This window comes from Phocoena phocoena, chromosome 21 (genome assembly GCF_963924675.1).
Source record: "Phocoena phocoena chromosome 21, mPhoPho1.1, whole genome shotgun sequence".
Lineage (NCBI taxonomy): Eukaryota > Metazoa > Chordata > Mammalia > Artiodactyla > Phocoenidae > Phocoena > Phocoena phocoena.
The window spans coordinates 27,043,932-27,060,943 of record NC_089239.1 but is presented as its reverse complement, the minus strand read 5'-3'; the positions used below and the strand labels follow the sequence as shown (position 1 = coordinate 27,060,943).

General features: G+C 40.2%; 1 protein-coding gene across 1 annotated transcript in view; it reads left to right on the top strand.

Annotated features, from left to right (window-relative positions):
* Window positions 1-17,012, top strand: part of CSMD1 (CUB and Sushi multiple domains 1) — a 1,433,388-nt gene that overhangs the window by 1,087,538 nt on the left and 328,838 nt on the right. Inside the window, exons 13-16 of the mRNA XM_065899861.1 lie at window positions 7,827-8,009; window positions 9,222-9,548; window positions 10,534-10,728; window positions 16,245-16,383. Of these exons, the coding sequence (XP_065755933.1) occupies window positions 7,827-8,009; window positions 9,222-9,548; window positions 10,534-10,728; window positions 16,245-16,383 (844 nt within the window). The remainder of the gene's footprint in view (window positions 1-7,826; window positions 8,010-9,221; window positions 9,549-10,533; window positions 10,729-16,244; window positions 16,384-17,012) is intronic.

The window sequence follows — 17,012 nt, the reverse complement described above, 5'->3', positions numbered from 1 at the left end:
CCTCTTTCTCTTCTTTATGACTGGCCATCCAAATGTGGTTTCCAGCCATGACAGTACAAATCAATCGGAAATCAGCAAATTGAAGAGTCCTTGTAAATTGTCATCTAGTCCAGTAAAAGATACCTCACACCTACCTGACCTTCATGGCAGAATTAAGAAAGAATAACGAACACAAAACGGCTTTGATTCGTGATACTCTCAGGCATTTTCTTATTTTTTACCTAATCTGTTATTTTTCTACCTCTGTGACAATTGTTTGGGTAATACATTTTTTCTAGAATGACATTTCCTTTTATTTACCTTTAACTCCCAACTTATTCCCAAAAGAATTTACAGAAACGTATTTGTACTTTTTTCCTGAACACAAAATAACAAGATTTTAAAACACTGTACCAGCTAACATTGCCAAACATATTAAAAAGGATTTTATGTTTGAGAGGGGCTTTCCTTTCCATTTACATCGTATTTTTGGCAGGAGTTAAATTCAATTTCTAATTTTTCTAGCATTTTGTGGCAGATATCGTGGATGGGCTATGCAGATGCCACTTTAGAAAACACTATTTTCCTTTGTCTTCCTCCATGAGAGAGTCTGGGAAGTGCTAGTATTACATTTCCAGGATCCTTCAGAGGTAGAAATTGTCAGATGAGCAGCAAGACACAAAGAGATGTAGCAGAAGTCACTAGATAGGGCATCTGGAAAAGTTTTTTTTTTTTTTAAAGAAAGAACCCCACTGGCTGCCCTTGTGCGGGACTTTGACTCTCTGCTTTCTTCCTACCTTGAGATCCAGCAGCCACTTTGGGCCATGAGACCACAATCCTCAAGATGTCAGCCAGCACATTCAGGGTGATGGAAAATAAAAATGAAGAGCCTGGGTTCTTACTGACCTGACCCATTGGTCTGTTTTGCACTCCCTACATCCATTATTCTTGTTATATGAGGAAAATAAAATGCTCATTAATTTAAGCCGAAGTTCCTTGAACTTTTTGGTTACTAGCAGCCAAATGCACTCCTGACACCATATGCAACACAATTCATACTATTTAATGACATTCATACTGTGCCCTGTGAAAAAGAGGACAGTTTAGCTTGTGAGGTTACTTAGCTGTTTTTGCACTACTTTAATTTATTGGTGGACTTATTGCACACATTGAACCATTTCTATGTGATTATTTTAAAGTGGGCATATACAATAAATCCACTTTGCGGTCTCTCTTTATACACAAATCTTTGTTTTAGTCCAAATTAGGGACTGTAATTGGGAAACTACTCCAATTTTCCCTTTGATAGCACACATGGTTACATATTTACTTATGGAATATTTATTACCAGAGGTTATGAACGGTCTAAATCAGTAATTTTTTTGGGGGGGAGATGTTATCTCTATATCTGCATTCCAGTGCTGACACAGCCTAGGAAAATGTGTGTTTGTTGGGAGAAGAGGGGGTTAAATTCTGGATGTTCTTTTGTTCAAACCCTTGTCGTCCACTAGAAAGTAGCCCTTGCCAGGCTCTGCACCTAAGTGGGTTCAAGGTTCCTCATCATGAAAGCTACAGCTTCTCATCCCTTCCCACCCCCCAACCAGGGAATGCCTCGAGTCCTGAGTTACATACTGTCCTGTTTGACATCTGTTTCTTCCCTTCTCTCCCAATCAGTGTAGCTAAATGGCCCATGGGGAAATACTAGAATTTGTGATTGGTAGGGGTGGGGCTCCCGGGGTGACTCTGATGTGTAGGCAAGTTTGGGAACCACTGATGGAGACAGAAGACAGAGGCCCAGGCAAAAGAGGGGTCTGTTTAACTTTACTTGAATCAGGGATGCCTCATTCTCCACAAGCACAGTAGTTAATCTCTCAGTCTCAAAGCTTCCGATCAACAGGAAAGACAAAAATAAGACAGAGGCATCTCAGACATTCTCAGGTCTTGCATTCTGTCATGCTAATGCTTGAAGGGCCAACTTCAATTGAATTTCTGAAGTTGAAGGGCTTCTTCCTTTCCTTTTTGACTTGTTTCCTCCTGAAATCAGGGGACCAGGAATGCTGGGTCTTTGTTAGGAGGATGGAAATTAAAGTGGAAAAGAAGTAGAGGAGCCCGGAGAAGACCACCGCATGAAGGAGCAGGGGTGGGGTGCAGGGTGGGCGATGGCAGCCACCGGCTTCTGGAGCCAGTCTAGCTGCCGTGTGACCATAACTCCTACAGCGCCAGAGCAAACCACTTCTACATGGCCTATGGGGTAAGAGCTCTGGGCTGGACAGCAAGGATGTCAAAGTTCAGAGTCTATTTTCCCTTTGACTGTTTATTTTTAGTTTAAGGACATTTGATGTTTAATATTCACTTCCGAGTATCTTTGATGAGACAGGTGTCTCACCAAGTGCCCTGTGATGGTCAGCCATCACAGTCTCTTTGAATCACTAGACTGTAGACTTCCTGAAGATAACAGATCATTCCTGGTCCTAGTACCCTAGCACATAAGGCATGTTCCACAATTTTTTAAAACGTCAAAGGGAATAATAAAGTTCCCTTGGTTATTACGTGAAAGATCTGTGAATTGAACCTATATTCTCAGTCTGATACCCCTTCCTGTAGTCCATGCTACCCACCAAGCATATATAAATGGGTCAGTAGAAGGTAAGTCTTCATAATAACTTAGGATTGGTGTTCCTGGCAGCAGAGAAGCTAAAATCAATACAGCTGATAACCCTAAGGTAAATCTTGTCTTATGGTGGCATTTAGGTGTCTTCTCTCCAATCTTTATTATGGGACGATGTTTCACAATAATTTAGGAAACAGTTTGATAGATTATCCGGTTTCTGTAGCTCTTACGGCATGATTGTAATAAAGCACAATGGAAGAATACAATCCGCATAAAAGTCTAGAGACTGTACATAGCCTGGTCCTCAGTCAGTCCTGTGTTTTCGTGTCCTCCCCATCTCTGCCTTTATCCCCAGAACATGATCACTCGTGGCCTTCTTGCTCTTCCGCCTGCCTGCCAGGAGCATCCCTCCCTCAGCCCTGAGCTCTACCTGCTGCTCACTGCCTGTGGGACAGCCTTCTCCCTTACCCATCTGACTGTCCCCCACTTCAAGTCTCTGCTCACAGGTTCACTTTTCAGAGACATTCTCTGACTGTCCCACCTGAAAAGACCCTCTCACTACCCTCTACTTCCTCCTAACTGCTTTCTTTCTCCAGTGCATTTGTCCCTGTCTGGCATACTTTAGACTATTTGTGTATTTTCTGCTGACTGCCCTAAGCCACACGCTCCACAAGACCAGCTGCTTGGTCTGCTCACTTGTTTGTTAGACCTACAGCTAGAACAGTGAATGGTGCTCAAAAGTATCTGTCACAGACTAAGCAATTAGGCAACGGTGAGTAACTCTTCATAGAGAAAAAAAAATAAAAACCTACGCAGGCTGTGTTACAGCTAAAAACTACCCAAGCCTGGGCAGACATTTCAGAAGTTCCTTTTAAATAACAATACAATGCCAAGTGTCCACTTTTTTCGGGCACTATTTAAGTACTAGGAAGTCCAGAGAGAGATAAGGCTTAGCATTCTGGAAAAATTAACAGCGTAATGGTATAGAAAGACAGGTCCACATCTCAATCAGTCTAGATGTGACTATTTCTTAAACCTCTACAGGAGAGCTACCTGTAAACCCTAGAGTAGGGAGCAAAAGTAATCTGGATTATAGGGCTTTGAAGGGACTTTAACCAAGAGGGATATTATAAAAAGGGAGAGGGTAGTATCTTTGACGGGAGGACCAGCGTGGAAGCATGAAGTGTCCTGGAACACTCAGGATGCCTCTGCCGCTGGAATGAGAGAGCCCTGGATGGGTTGGGAGACCCTGAGGTCGAAGAGGTGTCAAGTGTGTGGAAAATGTACCCTGATTGACCTGAATGGTCTCTACAATTCACAGGCACCTGGCAGGTGGGTCCACCTGCAGGTGCGCTCCTGTGGGCGGGTTTGGAGAAGGCAGGGCAATTCCTTGGAGTGTGGAGGAGAAGATGAAGAAGTGAGAGCCAGAAACAGGGAGTCCCCGATGCATGGAAAAGTCACGTGGAGAGAGTCAGATAAGGGACACCAAGCCAGGATATTTAGCTGTGCAGAGGAGTCCAGGGGAACTTGGTTATTACTCAAACCAGCGTTCATTCATCTGCGCCAGTTCTACTGGGTCATGGCAGGTGCAAAGATGGTACGAAAAGAGGAGCAATAATGGTTCTCAATTAGCAGGCAGCCTTACAGGGAAGCTGTGTACTGTACCATGGTAGATATAAGAGATATATAGATATATATACCATGGTAGATATAAGAGGTAGATATAAGAGAGCAGCTATGGCATTTTGGATTAAGGATTGGATTTAATTAAATGACTTTTGTAGATCAAAAATTGTCAAATAATTGGCAAGTGGATATGGCTCACCTTAATAGTTTTAATATCCCTTCTCAGAAATGCGGCTGATAAGTTCTCTGCCATAGCAGACTCAATTGTCAGTCTCAGTATTTTGGTTTACATGTCAATGAATACTGATATGCCAGGAAAAAAGAAAGAGCTCAGATACATTACAAAGTAGTGAATCCAATTATTTATTATATAAACATAGGCATAGTATGAACTGTCAAATAAAAATCAAATGTATTAGAGATGAATGTTAAATATGTAATGTCAATCAATGTAACATAAATGTTTAAGTCAATTATAAAAATAACATTCAAAAATAAATACTTCATAAAATTTAGAAAAATTACTCAACATGAAAAAGTGAAAATGAATAACATTAATTTGTACTTTTAAAGGTCATTGTCAAAGAAGAACACATCAGTAGGAACTCCATTGAGTCCCCAGTAGACTTTTGTACAAATATCCCCAGCTGCTAAAAAAGCAGCATCAGAGAAGGAGTGAGGAAATAATTACAACCTAATATTTTCTTTAGGCTCCTCGTTACCAAATCCCATTTCTAGTGATAATTTAGAAGAGATATTTGAGCAGCTTTTTTTTTTCCTCTAGGGGCTTCAATCTTTTCACTGATAACAAACAATGGTGTTTGTTTCCAGGAAAGCACGTCAAGGTCATCTTTGACATCTTGCATTTTGTTGCGCATAGAAAGGAGGTTTGATGCAGTTACTGTATCAACGTCAACCCAGTCTTATTCTTACTTTACTTGTTCTGCTTGTTCAGAAAACACATGAGGTAGATGCAGATTCTCAAGTGTAGGCAGTGTGACCTCCAAGGGAAATATCTGAATCTGTGTGGATTTTGTCACAATTACTTAGGGCTCGTGTGTAGGGGTCACGAATGCAGAATGTCCAAAAAAGCTGCCCGAATGAAGCTTCACTGGCCTAATTGTGGGACACGTTCATATTCTCTGGGTGATGAGTAGGTCCGGCTCATACACGCGGACCTACTGATACTGATACATCTCTCACTAGTCCATGCCGAACTCCTAATAACAGACGTGCCAGACGACAGGTTCTGCTCAGCCAGCCCTGGCCTTGCATCAGGGAAAACCAGCATCTTTCGTGGAGATGAAGGACCACTGGATGCTCTAGACCCTCAGCATGGGAAGCGGAAAGACCCTCGTCCACATCCACCCTGTGTGTCTACAACCAGTTTATTTCAGAGCACTCTGCAAAGTCAGGAGTTCCCTGACTCAATTAATGTAGAAAACAGTATTCCCCAAAATGCCGTAATGTATTTCATTATAAAAAGTTATGAACTTTAGCATCACAGAGGCAAAAAGAAACTTCTAGAAGTCTAAGGTTTGCTAATAATCATAGTAGTGGTTAATATTTTGAGCCCTATATGCCAGGGACTAATGTGAATTATACAGTTTAGCTCTCATAGTCGCCCTGTGAGGTAGAAAACAGTAAACTGAGGGAGTGAAAATGGAAACCTTTCAAGACTGAATTGCACCTGGTGGTCCAGCAGAGCCTGGGAATGTCAAAACCAAGTCTGGTGTTCCCATTCCTGCCCTCAAAGCTGTGTCCTTGGTTAGGACCCTGGACTCCTGCCCCCCTACCCAACTGACAGGCCACACCAAATGCAAGGTCTTTTCTGTTATAAGCCATTGGTCTGAATTGCCTTTGTTTATTTCAGTCAAAGAAATTTGGTTCAAGGCATCCCAAGTGTTAAATTCAAGTAGATACATTCCCAGCTCTGTTCAACTCAAGTTCAACAACTTGAACTCCAAGGCCCTTCCTTAAGGAAGAGTGTTCTCTGAGGCTTTCTTGGGCCTGTGTTGCATCTGGGAACATTTTAGCTCCTGTATAAATGTTACTGTTAGGGTTGTCTTCTTTATTTGATACCTGAGCCATCAGGAGAGTGCGATGAACCTGTCTGTACACAGTACCTGGTTTTGTTTTGTGTTTCATTTGCTAGTTTGCTAAGAAAACAGAAGTGGTAATATCCTACATGTTGAAGGTTCAGCACCATTATATTACAAGCTGATTTCACTTTGAAATTCCTGAACACTCGAAAGTAAAGTTTCTCCTCTTGAGGAGAATAAGCTGTCTCTGGGTCAATCTCTGGGCTCGTATAGGTTCCCCACATGGCAGGCACGTGCCTGAAAACCACCCGGAAATTCAGCTCATGGTCACTTCCACAGACATTCCAAAAAATGAGAACTTGATCAGAAAGCGTTTAGGTTGCTAATAAAACCGACGTTTGAATTTGCTCTTGGTCGTGGCAAATGATGAGGTGCAAACCTGTGAAGAATCTGGGAAGGATGACCGAGACACACCTCTGTGAGCCGTGCGCAGAGAAACCGTCCTGAACTGTGGACACTCACTCTTCTGCGTCTGCTCCCCAGCCCTGTGGAGGGTCTTCTGAACTTGTATCACATCGTGTATCGGATCACATCATGTATCACCTGAAACCCCTGCAACATCTGCTTCCCAAAAAAAAACCCCACAGGCTGCTCTGGACCAGTCCCTCCCTTCCTCTGCAAGCCACCGCTTCCCTCCCATCTCCCTGCAGGTCCTGAGCACAGCGGCCGTGTTTCCTTCTCCACCCAACCCTTCAGCCTCCTGCGTTTCACTTCAAACTACCCTTCATCATCTCAAAAATGGTTACTGTTTCCCTCCATATAATGTAAGCCCCATGCCTGCAGGAATTTAGTCTTGTTTGTCCACTAACCTCCTTACGTAGAACAGAGCCTGACTCACAGCTGGCCCTCAAAGAATATTTTTGTATGAATAAACGAATAACATATTTTAGTTAATACGTTCTGTGTCGTTAACATGACAGCAAAGTTGAAATGTATCTATACTTTTGGTGTATTTTATCCACATTTTATTACAATCATGTTATAATGAAAAGAGGCTTGATGCTGCATATTTTCTTTTCATCTGAAGACCATGAATATACTTGTTTTGTTTCATAAATGAGTTTTAACATCAATTGAATGGAAAGAATACTCAAATGGATATATAGACTTAAATATTCAGTAGGAAATGAACTATCTTTTATGGCTTACATTAAAAAACACATCAATTAAAACAAAATTGGTGTTTACATTTTAATGGTAGCAATTGTAGATAACATGCAGGAAGGGTGTAGACCAGGAAGAAACATCTATTAATTGTAACATTTGCATTGTCAACACATCTGTGTAGCCTTGTGTATCCCTTAAAAGACAATAAGTTAAATACCTTTCTCTTAAATTTAAAGTACACATTTTTCTCGCTTTTGTAAATAAATGTTAGATGAATTGAGTATCCTTTTGAAACTGTTTACAGAAACAATGCAAAAATAAACCACTGTTCATTTTCGAAATTGTTAAAAAATGTTAATTGTGTACCTTTTTAATGGTCCATTTGTCTTTCCCATTTTCAGAAATTGAGAAGGGAGGATGTGGGGACCCAGGTATCCCTGCCTATGGGAAGCGGACAGGCAGCAGTTTTCTCCACGGAGACTCGCTCACCTTCGAATGCCAGGCAGCCTTCGAGCTGGTGGGGGAGAGAGTTATCACGTGTCAGCAGAACAACCAGTGGTCTGGCAACAAGCCCAGCTGTGTATGTGAGTACTGAGCCTATTCCGAGGCTGCCTTGAGACGGGGAGAGAAGCAGGGCGGGTGCTGAGGGCGGGCAGCTCTCAGCATCGCTTGGGAGCATGGCATTGACCAGAAACAGCCAGGGCTTCTCAGACACTAGCTCTCATGCTTTCTTCACTTACTTAAAACCAATCAGTGATGTTCTTACTACTAGATAGATTAACTCACTGAGAGCTTTCCACTAGAAAGATCCTAACAGAGCATCACTTCCATCCAGAGGGGCTGATGCCAGACTGTTTGAGCCATCAGTAGAGCCCGGGGTCTTTACAACCCAATAATGTCCTGTGACACTTAAGACAAGTTGTGAGCATGGGCCATGCTGTCACTTTGCATTTCAGTGGAAGAACTGCCTGCTTCCTCATAAGTGTTTTAACAAGTAGAAAAGAAGGACTTAATAGCCAATTGAAAAGCAGGATTGTTTTGTAACTAAATATAGCAATGACTGGGAACACATATGAAATTATGTGGAATAGTAAGCATATCGACACCCTAGAAATAAGTCCAATAGATGTTCCCTCCAAAAACTGAAGAATATGTATTCATATATGTGTAAAATATACATATATATAAATACTTTATATATTCACATATATAATGTATATATGTGAATATATATTACTGACTTTTGAGTACAAATTAAGTATTCCAACAGATTTTTATATTATCCACTCAGGACACGGTCTGATTTTCCAAGTTATTATTTAATCATTGTTACCCTATAAATAATTTAAAAATTAATTTGAAAAAATGCACTTTAAAGGCAAACACAAAATTTTAAATGAAAAGTTATCATAGAAAACTGACTAGAACCAATATTGTTTTCTGGAAATTGTTCTTATGACACAGGCATACTTTTTCATATTAATATTTGCTCTTCTGAAGGCAGAAAGTTGCAAGTAGAAATTTTAATATTTGCCACAGATTTCAGTCAACTTGATAGGATCATTTTTGAATCAAGCTTGCACTTTATTATGTATAGGCTCTAGTTGTTCTATATATTGAACGTATTCTATTGACAACTTGGGAAAGAGAAAATGTTATGGTCCAGGATCACCCATTTAAAAACAGTTGGACGATCCTAGGTAACTGTAGGTATGGATTTTCCCCAAGTCCTTCGCATGTAGCCAGTCCTTTGGATGTGGGCAAAATTGTTTGAAAATTTATCTGTGTCTTCACAGTTTCCTGTTTCTTCAACTTTACGGCATCATCAGGAATTATCCTCTCACCAAATTATCCAGAGGAGTATGGTAACAACATGAACTGCGTCTGGTTGATCATCTCTGAGCCTGGCAGCAGAATTCACCTCATCTTTAATGACTTCGATGTGGAGCCTCAGTTTGACTTCCTTGCAGTCAAAGATGACGGGATTTCGGATATAACCGTGCTGGGTACTTTCTCTGGCAATGAGGTGCCCTCCCAGCTGGCCAGCAGTGGGCACGTCGTTCGCCTAGAGTTCCAGTCGGATCACTCTACCACCGGCAGAGGCTTCAACATCACCTACACCAGTAAGTGCACCCGCACCTGCCCCATGTCCACTTCTCCCCTGGTTCTCACGTGTGTGAAGCCCAATGTCAAGGCTGATACTCCAGGGGTTTTATAATTACAGTTTGTAAAATTATATAGCATTATCCTGAGAACCTAGAAAATACCTCACTCCGTTTAGGTTAGTGTCCTCCTCACCCCTATAGTGAGGACTGGATCACAGGTCTTCTCTCTCTCTGGTTTTCCATCCATCCATCCATCCATCTACCCATGTGTCCTCCATGCAACAAAATAGAATAGTAAAAAGGACTGAGGCATTTGGGGTCAGGAGCCGTGGATTAGAACACCTGCACTTGTATATACTTAGTTAATTTTGATAAGATGGCTAACTTTTCTTTGCCTCAGATGTCTCATTTGCATTAGAGATTATATTTAAGAACATCTGTTTAAATTGCATTGTTGAGGGAATAAAGTAAGATAATAATGTTAAATAGGAGTTATAAGTTATAATTTACTGACTGCCTACTTCTCTTAGGTGCTGTGCTTATGATTTGACAGGAATTATTTCATTTAACATTGCTGGAACTCTGGAATATAAGCTTCATATTCCTCATTCTGTAAATAAAGATAACTAGGCTCAGATCACGAGAGTAATCTGCCCAGGGGCAGGTAGTAAACACAAGACCCAGGATGCTAATCTAGATATGTCAGAACCAAAAACCTTTTTTATCACCTATGTATCTCATCTCTGTTTTTCTTAGTGAAAGAGTGCTTTCAAACTGTGAAATGCTGTGTAGATGTTAGTGATATCTCTCTATACATCTCTTTCTCTCTGTCTCTCTAGTCATCAATATTCTGTTTATTGAATATGTTTATTTATCTATGAAGATATAACTGAAATTTAGGAAAATAAATTGCTTTATAAGTGGTTTTGTTTTCTTCTGTTTTAATACTCATAATTAACATTGAAATATTTTTTATTCTCGTCTTTTTTCTTTTTCTTTTCAGCATTTGGTCAAAACGAGTGCCACGATCCGGGCATTCCCATAAATGGACGGCGTTTTGGTGACAGGTTCCTGCTTGGGAGTTCGGTCTCTTTCCACTGTGATGATGGCTTTGTCAAAACCCAGGGGTCGGAGTCCATCACCTGCATCCTGCAGGATGGGAATGTAGTCTGGAGCTCCACCGTCCCCCGCTGTGAAGGTGCGGGTCCCCTATTGTTTGCCAGTTATTTTCCTTTGAAATGGTACATCTAATTTAAAAAACAGACAAGCAAACAGACAATCAACAGTATTGGTTTCCTAGGGCTGCCGTACCAAGTACCACAAACTGGTGGCTTTAACAACAGAAATTTATTCTATCCCAGCTCTAGAGGCCGGAAGTCCAAGATCGAGGTGTCGGAAGGACTGGTTCCTTCTGAGGCTGTAAGGGAGAGCTGTGTTCCAGGCCCCTCTCCCAGCTTCTGGTGGGTTTGCTGGCAGTCTTCAGAGTTTCTTGGCTTATAGAATCATCATCCCCGTTTTCTTCATGTGAGAATGTATCTGTGACCAAATTTCCCCTCTTTCTAAGGACACCAATCATATTGGACATAGGGCCCAGTCTAATGATCTCATCTTAACTGATTATGTCTGCAGTACCCTTATTTCCAAATAAGGCCACATTCTGAGGTGCTGGGATTAGGAATCCAGAATATCGTGGGGGAGTGCATAATTCAACCTATAACAACAACGTAGTTTTTAGTTAACTATTCTGTTGCCCTTAGTGTAGCTGACATAAATACTGCCTAACTAATTTTCTTCTTGACATTTCCACTCCGGTTACGTATGTAAGAGAACCAAAAGGGAAAAAATTAAGGAGGATACTACCTTTGATGTTTACTCAGGTAAAAAAAAAAATTTACTTAGAATTCTAAACTCATACCCTCCCTATCAGAATGGTCCAAGTGTAATGAGCTAAGAAAGGCCTTTTTAAAAAGTATCTCTAGTAAGTGCCAAAGAAATACAGATACTTTTAAAAAAGTAGGCATTTTTTAGAGCAGTTTTAGGTTTACAACAAAATTGAGTGGAAGGTACAGAGATTTCCCACACAGCCCCGCCCCCCATATATGCACAGCTGCCCCCATTATCAACATCCCACACCAGATGGTACGCTTGTTACAACCGATAGACATATAGTGACACGTCACCATTACCCTGAGTCCGCAGTTTACATTAGGGCTCCCTCTTGGGATTAGCCATTCTTTGGGCTTGGGCAAATGTATGTGACATGTATCCACCATTACAGTGTCACACTGGGTGTTTTCACGGCCCTAAAATCCCCTGTGCTCCACCTATTCATCCCTTCTCCTTCCCTGCTTGCTAACCCACACGGGCAGTGGGGCTCTGCCTCACCTCCTTGTTCTGCCCTCAGCTCTACCTCCAAAGTTATTCCTCATTAGTTCAAGGATCAGCATTATTTTAAATCGTCATTGGCTGATGCTGCTAAATTTACAGAACGATGTTTCTCATTTCCACAGTTTCATAAATTGTTAAAAATGATTTGCTGGACTGTGGGCACCACCCGGGAGCGGAACCTTGATAAATTGAAGGGCAAGAGCACAGCAGTAGGACTTTCCTTTTTTAATTTATTCTGATCACATTCTAAATGTATGCTTCTGTATATTTTACATTTTATCAATGTTAATAAATGGCTAGGTTATTATCCTTTATAAATAAGTGAACAATACAATCAGGGTTCTCAGATAAATGGTACTAATAACAGGGCAGGAATAAATATGTTTGCAGATACTGCTTCAGCCAAGCGTTTCGCTGCTGACTTTGAAGCGTGAATAATTTTACAAGAAAGAAGCTCAAAACAAGCAATACTGTCTAGTCTCTGTTCTGTCTGCCACAGTTCTCGCTGCCACTGGTGTGCTTACCTGCAGTGGGCTGTGTGCAGATAGGTGTAAGCTGCAGGGCAGGTAGGTTTCTCCGCGCAGTTGGGGAAAGAAAGGGCATCCGGAGGGGGCAGGTGAGAGTTCCCATAGAGTCAGACAAAAGGAGAAAGTACCACATTAAATGGGAGCAGGCAGTTCTCTCACTGTTTGGAAGAGACCTTCAGATGAATTTCAAGGCAAACCACAGCTATGGGTTGTTAACAGCAAAACAAACCCTTAGCACGAGGACTAGTTAATGGTGAATTCGATTGTTGAAGTTTACTTGTACTTAGAAAATCAATTACTGAGGGAAAGATTTTTCTCTCTTTATTTGTTCTGCATTTAACCTGCCTCTATGCTTCAGCATAGCTCAGTGTCATTAAAAAACACAAGTTATCTTGAGGGAAAAATTACTGTACAAGAATACATCTCTATGGCAACAAATTTTAAAGTTCAAAGAAAATTGGTGATTTCCTAGCAAAATATAAATTACCCAAAGTGATGCAATAAAAAGTACAAAATGTGAATAAACAAAGTACCATAAAAAGAAATTAGAAAGAAGATTAAAGACTGAAAAAGACACAGGCACCAGAGGCATGCACAAGGAAGTTGTCTGTCTTTCAAGTTCAGAGAATTTTAGAATTGGGAACATGGTCCCAGATAATGGAAAAGAGGCACTAACTCCTATATCACATTTTATAAAGCCAGTTTCAGTGTGATATACCCAAGCCAGATAATTGCATTAAAAATAAAGCTATAGACAAAACGTATATTCAAGAAGGACTTATTTTAGGGCTTCCCTGGTGGCTCAGTGGTTAAGAATCCACCTGCCAATGCAGGGGACACGGGTTCGAGGTCCAGGAAGATCCCACATGCTGCAGAGCAGCTAAGCCCGTACGCCACTACTACTGAGCCTGTGCTCTAGAGACCGCGAGCCACAGCTACTGAGCCCGCACACCACAACTGCTGAAGCCCGTGTGCCTAGAGTCCGTGCTCCACAACAAGAGATGCTGCCGCAATGAGAAGCCCACGCACCACAAAGAAGAGTAGCCCCCGCTTGCCACAACTAGAGAAGGCATGCGTGCAGCAACAAAGACCCAACACAGCCAAAAATAATAATAAATAAATAAATAATAAATAAATTTAACAACAACAAAAAAAGGACTTATTTTAGAAATGCAGTGTCAGGTAACTCGCCAAAGTAAATGGTCAAAACATCAAAGGAGAATCTGCCTTCTAAAGACCTCATTCCCAAACTTTTTTTTTTTTTAATCACCCAAGCGAATTTGAAGGTCATCAGTGCTGTTCACCAGATATTCTGGATCTCTCCCGAGTCTGGCTTATCTTCTTGGCCCCTGTGGTTTGATGAAACTTTGTGAGGGGTCTGGCTAATTAGGTGCGAGTGGAAGTGACATAACCACCTTCTGGCTCAGAGGCTGTAATTGCCACTGCAGGACCCATGTCCAGGTGCCACAGCTCAGCTCGTGGAAGAGAGGAATTGGGGGCAGAGCCCTAGACAAGCACTGTGTGGGAAATACACCTCCCTTATTATAGCTGCTATTGCATAACCTAATCTAAGTTGACCAGTACAGCAAACTTGAGATCATCGTGTAACATTTTACTGTTCAATGTGGTTAATCTGCAGTATAAAGATTAGCATGTCTATTTCATCAGGATAAAGGGATACAAGTTCTAATACACTCCGTTATAAAGTGATATGTAAAAGACAATATATTAAGAAAATAATAGTAATGTGTGACAATTCAGGTATATTGCAAGAAATATGACAACTCAAAATTTAGGAACAAAGCTTTACTAAACTAAAGGGAACATATGTTTGTTTTTATATGGAAAATAAGACTTTTAGGAAATAATCAGATTTATAAATGTCTTACGTATCATAATTTTTGAAAAATCTCTATTTGCTATATGTCTTTCTATATAGTAGCTTTGTATAGTTAGTTAAACATAAAATAAGTAAAATTAACATGCTGTGTTTTGCTTATGCTGTACTCTAAAAGGATTTGCTGTATCACGTCAATAAGCATACGAATTAAATTCTATGTGATACTGATCTAAATGGATATATGATTTCATAGGATGTAAATGTGAATGTAAGGACTTAGCTAGGAAAAAACCCTAGTGTTAATTAGTAAAAATAACTTGTTTTTAAAATTATGATTACATGAAGTAGTGAAAGTTTTCTTCAGGAACTCACGTTCATAAAAATGGCTCTGATTTCTTATTATGTATTTTGAACTATGGAAATAGCACATATTTATTGCAGCTTACTTGGAAAAGAAGCTATATCAAGAAAAACATGTGATCTACACAGCAGTCACTTGGTCTTATCCACTATTAACATATTGATATTTTTGAATTTCCATCTCCTGTTTTCTCTGAATAAAATTTTTCTTTTGTGAAATTTGGATTATACTATAGGTACGATTTTGTATTTAAAAAATATAATATTCGGGCTTCCCTGGTGGCACAGTGGTTGAGAGTCCGCCTGCCGATGCAGGGGACATGGGTTTGTGCCCTGGTCCGGGAAGATCCCACATGCCGCGGAGCAGCTGGGCCCGTGAGCCATGGCCGCTGAGCCTGCACGTCCGGAGCCTGTGCTCCGCAACAGGAGAGGCCACAGCAGTGAGAGGCCTGTATACCGCCAAAAAAAAAAAAAAATTCTATTGCAAAGATTTTATCATTTTAACAACATTTCAAAATATCACTTCACACGTATGTGTGACATTCTAAATATGCAGTCATGTTCTTTTCATAAATTTTTTACTTTTCTTTTTTCATTTCCCTTTTTCTATTACAAATGAAGCTGCTATAATTATTTCTGTAGATTCCTCTGTGTCAGTTTTTTTTCTAACATCAAAATTTGGGTAAAATTTTATAAATTTTTCCAGCATTTTAATGCATATTGCTATTTTTTCCATAAAAGGATATTTTTCCAAAAATATTTTTTTAACTAGGAACATTTTCATGTTTTATTTGGTATCTGTAGATTCACAAAAGTGATTACAAAGATGGCAAAGAACTTCGAGAGAAAAATAAATAAAATCTGAAAAATGTATGTGGCTAGGCAGAAATATGTTAAATATGTTATTATTTTAAATTTTCTATAGATTTTACAGAAATGCATACTCACTTTTACTGAGCACCAGGCACATACTTTCCTCAAACTCCCTTTTGTCTATATAATTATGGATGACTGTTACCCAACACTTCAAAAGGATTGATGCACACTAGTTCACGTTTATCGAATTTTATTTATTTATTTTTTTGTTTTCTAACAATCACCAGCAATTTAGTAAGATGTATGTGGCAAATTATTTTAATAAAATGAACACAGCCCAAAGTGAATAAACACGTACACATATTTTAAAACACACCCACAATCACACACCACAGAGTATTTTAATTTTAGATGTGAGGTAATTTTAAGTTCATGTATCAATAGACATTTGTTGACATCTGAATACATATAAAATGTGGGTATCAGTGGAATTCGCACCTCGTGACTTTGTTGTGATGATTGAACGTGATAATTCCTGGAAGTCGTCTGGTAGACACCACTCACTTAGACTGTGCCATTATTACCATTATTAGATGGGAAGACCTTCACTGCAGGTTGATGTGCTCTGCTTTCAATATTGTTAATTTACTTGGGAATAACTTTTGCTTGAATACTAGAAACCATTAAGTCCATGAACACAGAAGTGAATTCCTGAAGTAACTGAGGTGCTGCCATGGTACATATACATAATTTGACCTGTTTATACCCTGCATCATCTTTCAGCCCCGTGTGGTGGACATCTGACAGCTTCAAGTGGAGTCATTTTGCCCCCAGGGTGGCCAGGGTATTACAAAGATTCCTTAAATTGTGAATGGATAATTGAAGCAAAACCAGGACACTCTATCAAAATAACTTTTGATAGGTAAGAAAAAACTTTGTTTTCCTTAATTTGGACCTGATGACCCATGCATGCCCAATGTTTTTATTTAATAAATCTTAGAAAGATGACAGTTTTTCATTGGTTCCCCCAAAGGAGTTCACTTAAAAGGAAATAGGCACTTGCTTGATGAATTCTGTTCTTCTGGAATTTTATCTTCTAAGCCCACAGCTACAGCCCCTCTGCAGACATGGCTGAGGGCATGGTGGCCCAGACAAGCATTCCCAGAGCTCACAGTCGCCAGCCCTTGAGTCAACCTCTGGATTTTTGACCTGAGGCTAGAATAAATTCTGCTTGGTGTTTGATTGCAAATAGAGCCTTTTGATCCCTTATGTATTTCTAGAAAGCACAGGAAAAGAGTTCTCCCACTCTGGGGGTGGCTCTGGGGACTGAAGGGCGGTTTGGGGTTGCAGAGCTGGCAACAGCCTGTGTGCAGTAGATTCGTTACCTGTTAATTAGCTACGAGTGGTTCCGTCACTGCCATGATATTTGGCTTAGCTGTTTGATAATGTATTTGATAATCTAAGAAAAAAGAAGCATGCTATTTGAATTCTCCATGATCAAATATCGTCCAGATTGTCTCAACAATCAGTTTGAAGATTAAGAACCAAAAG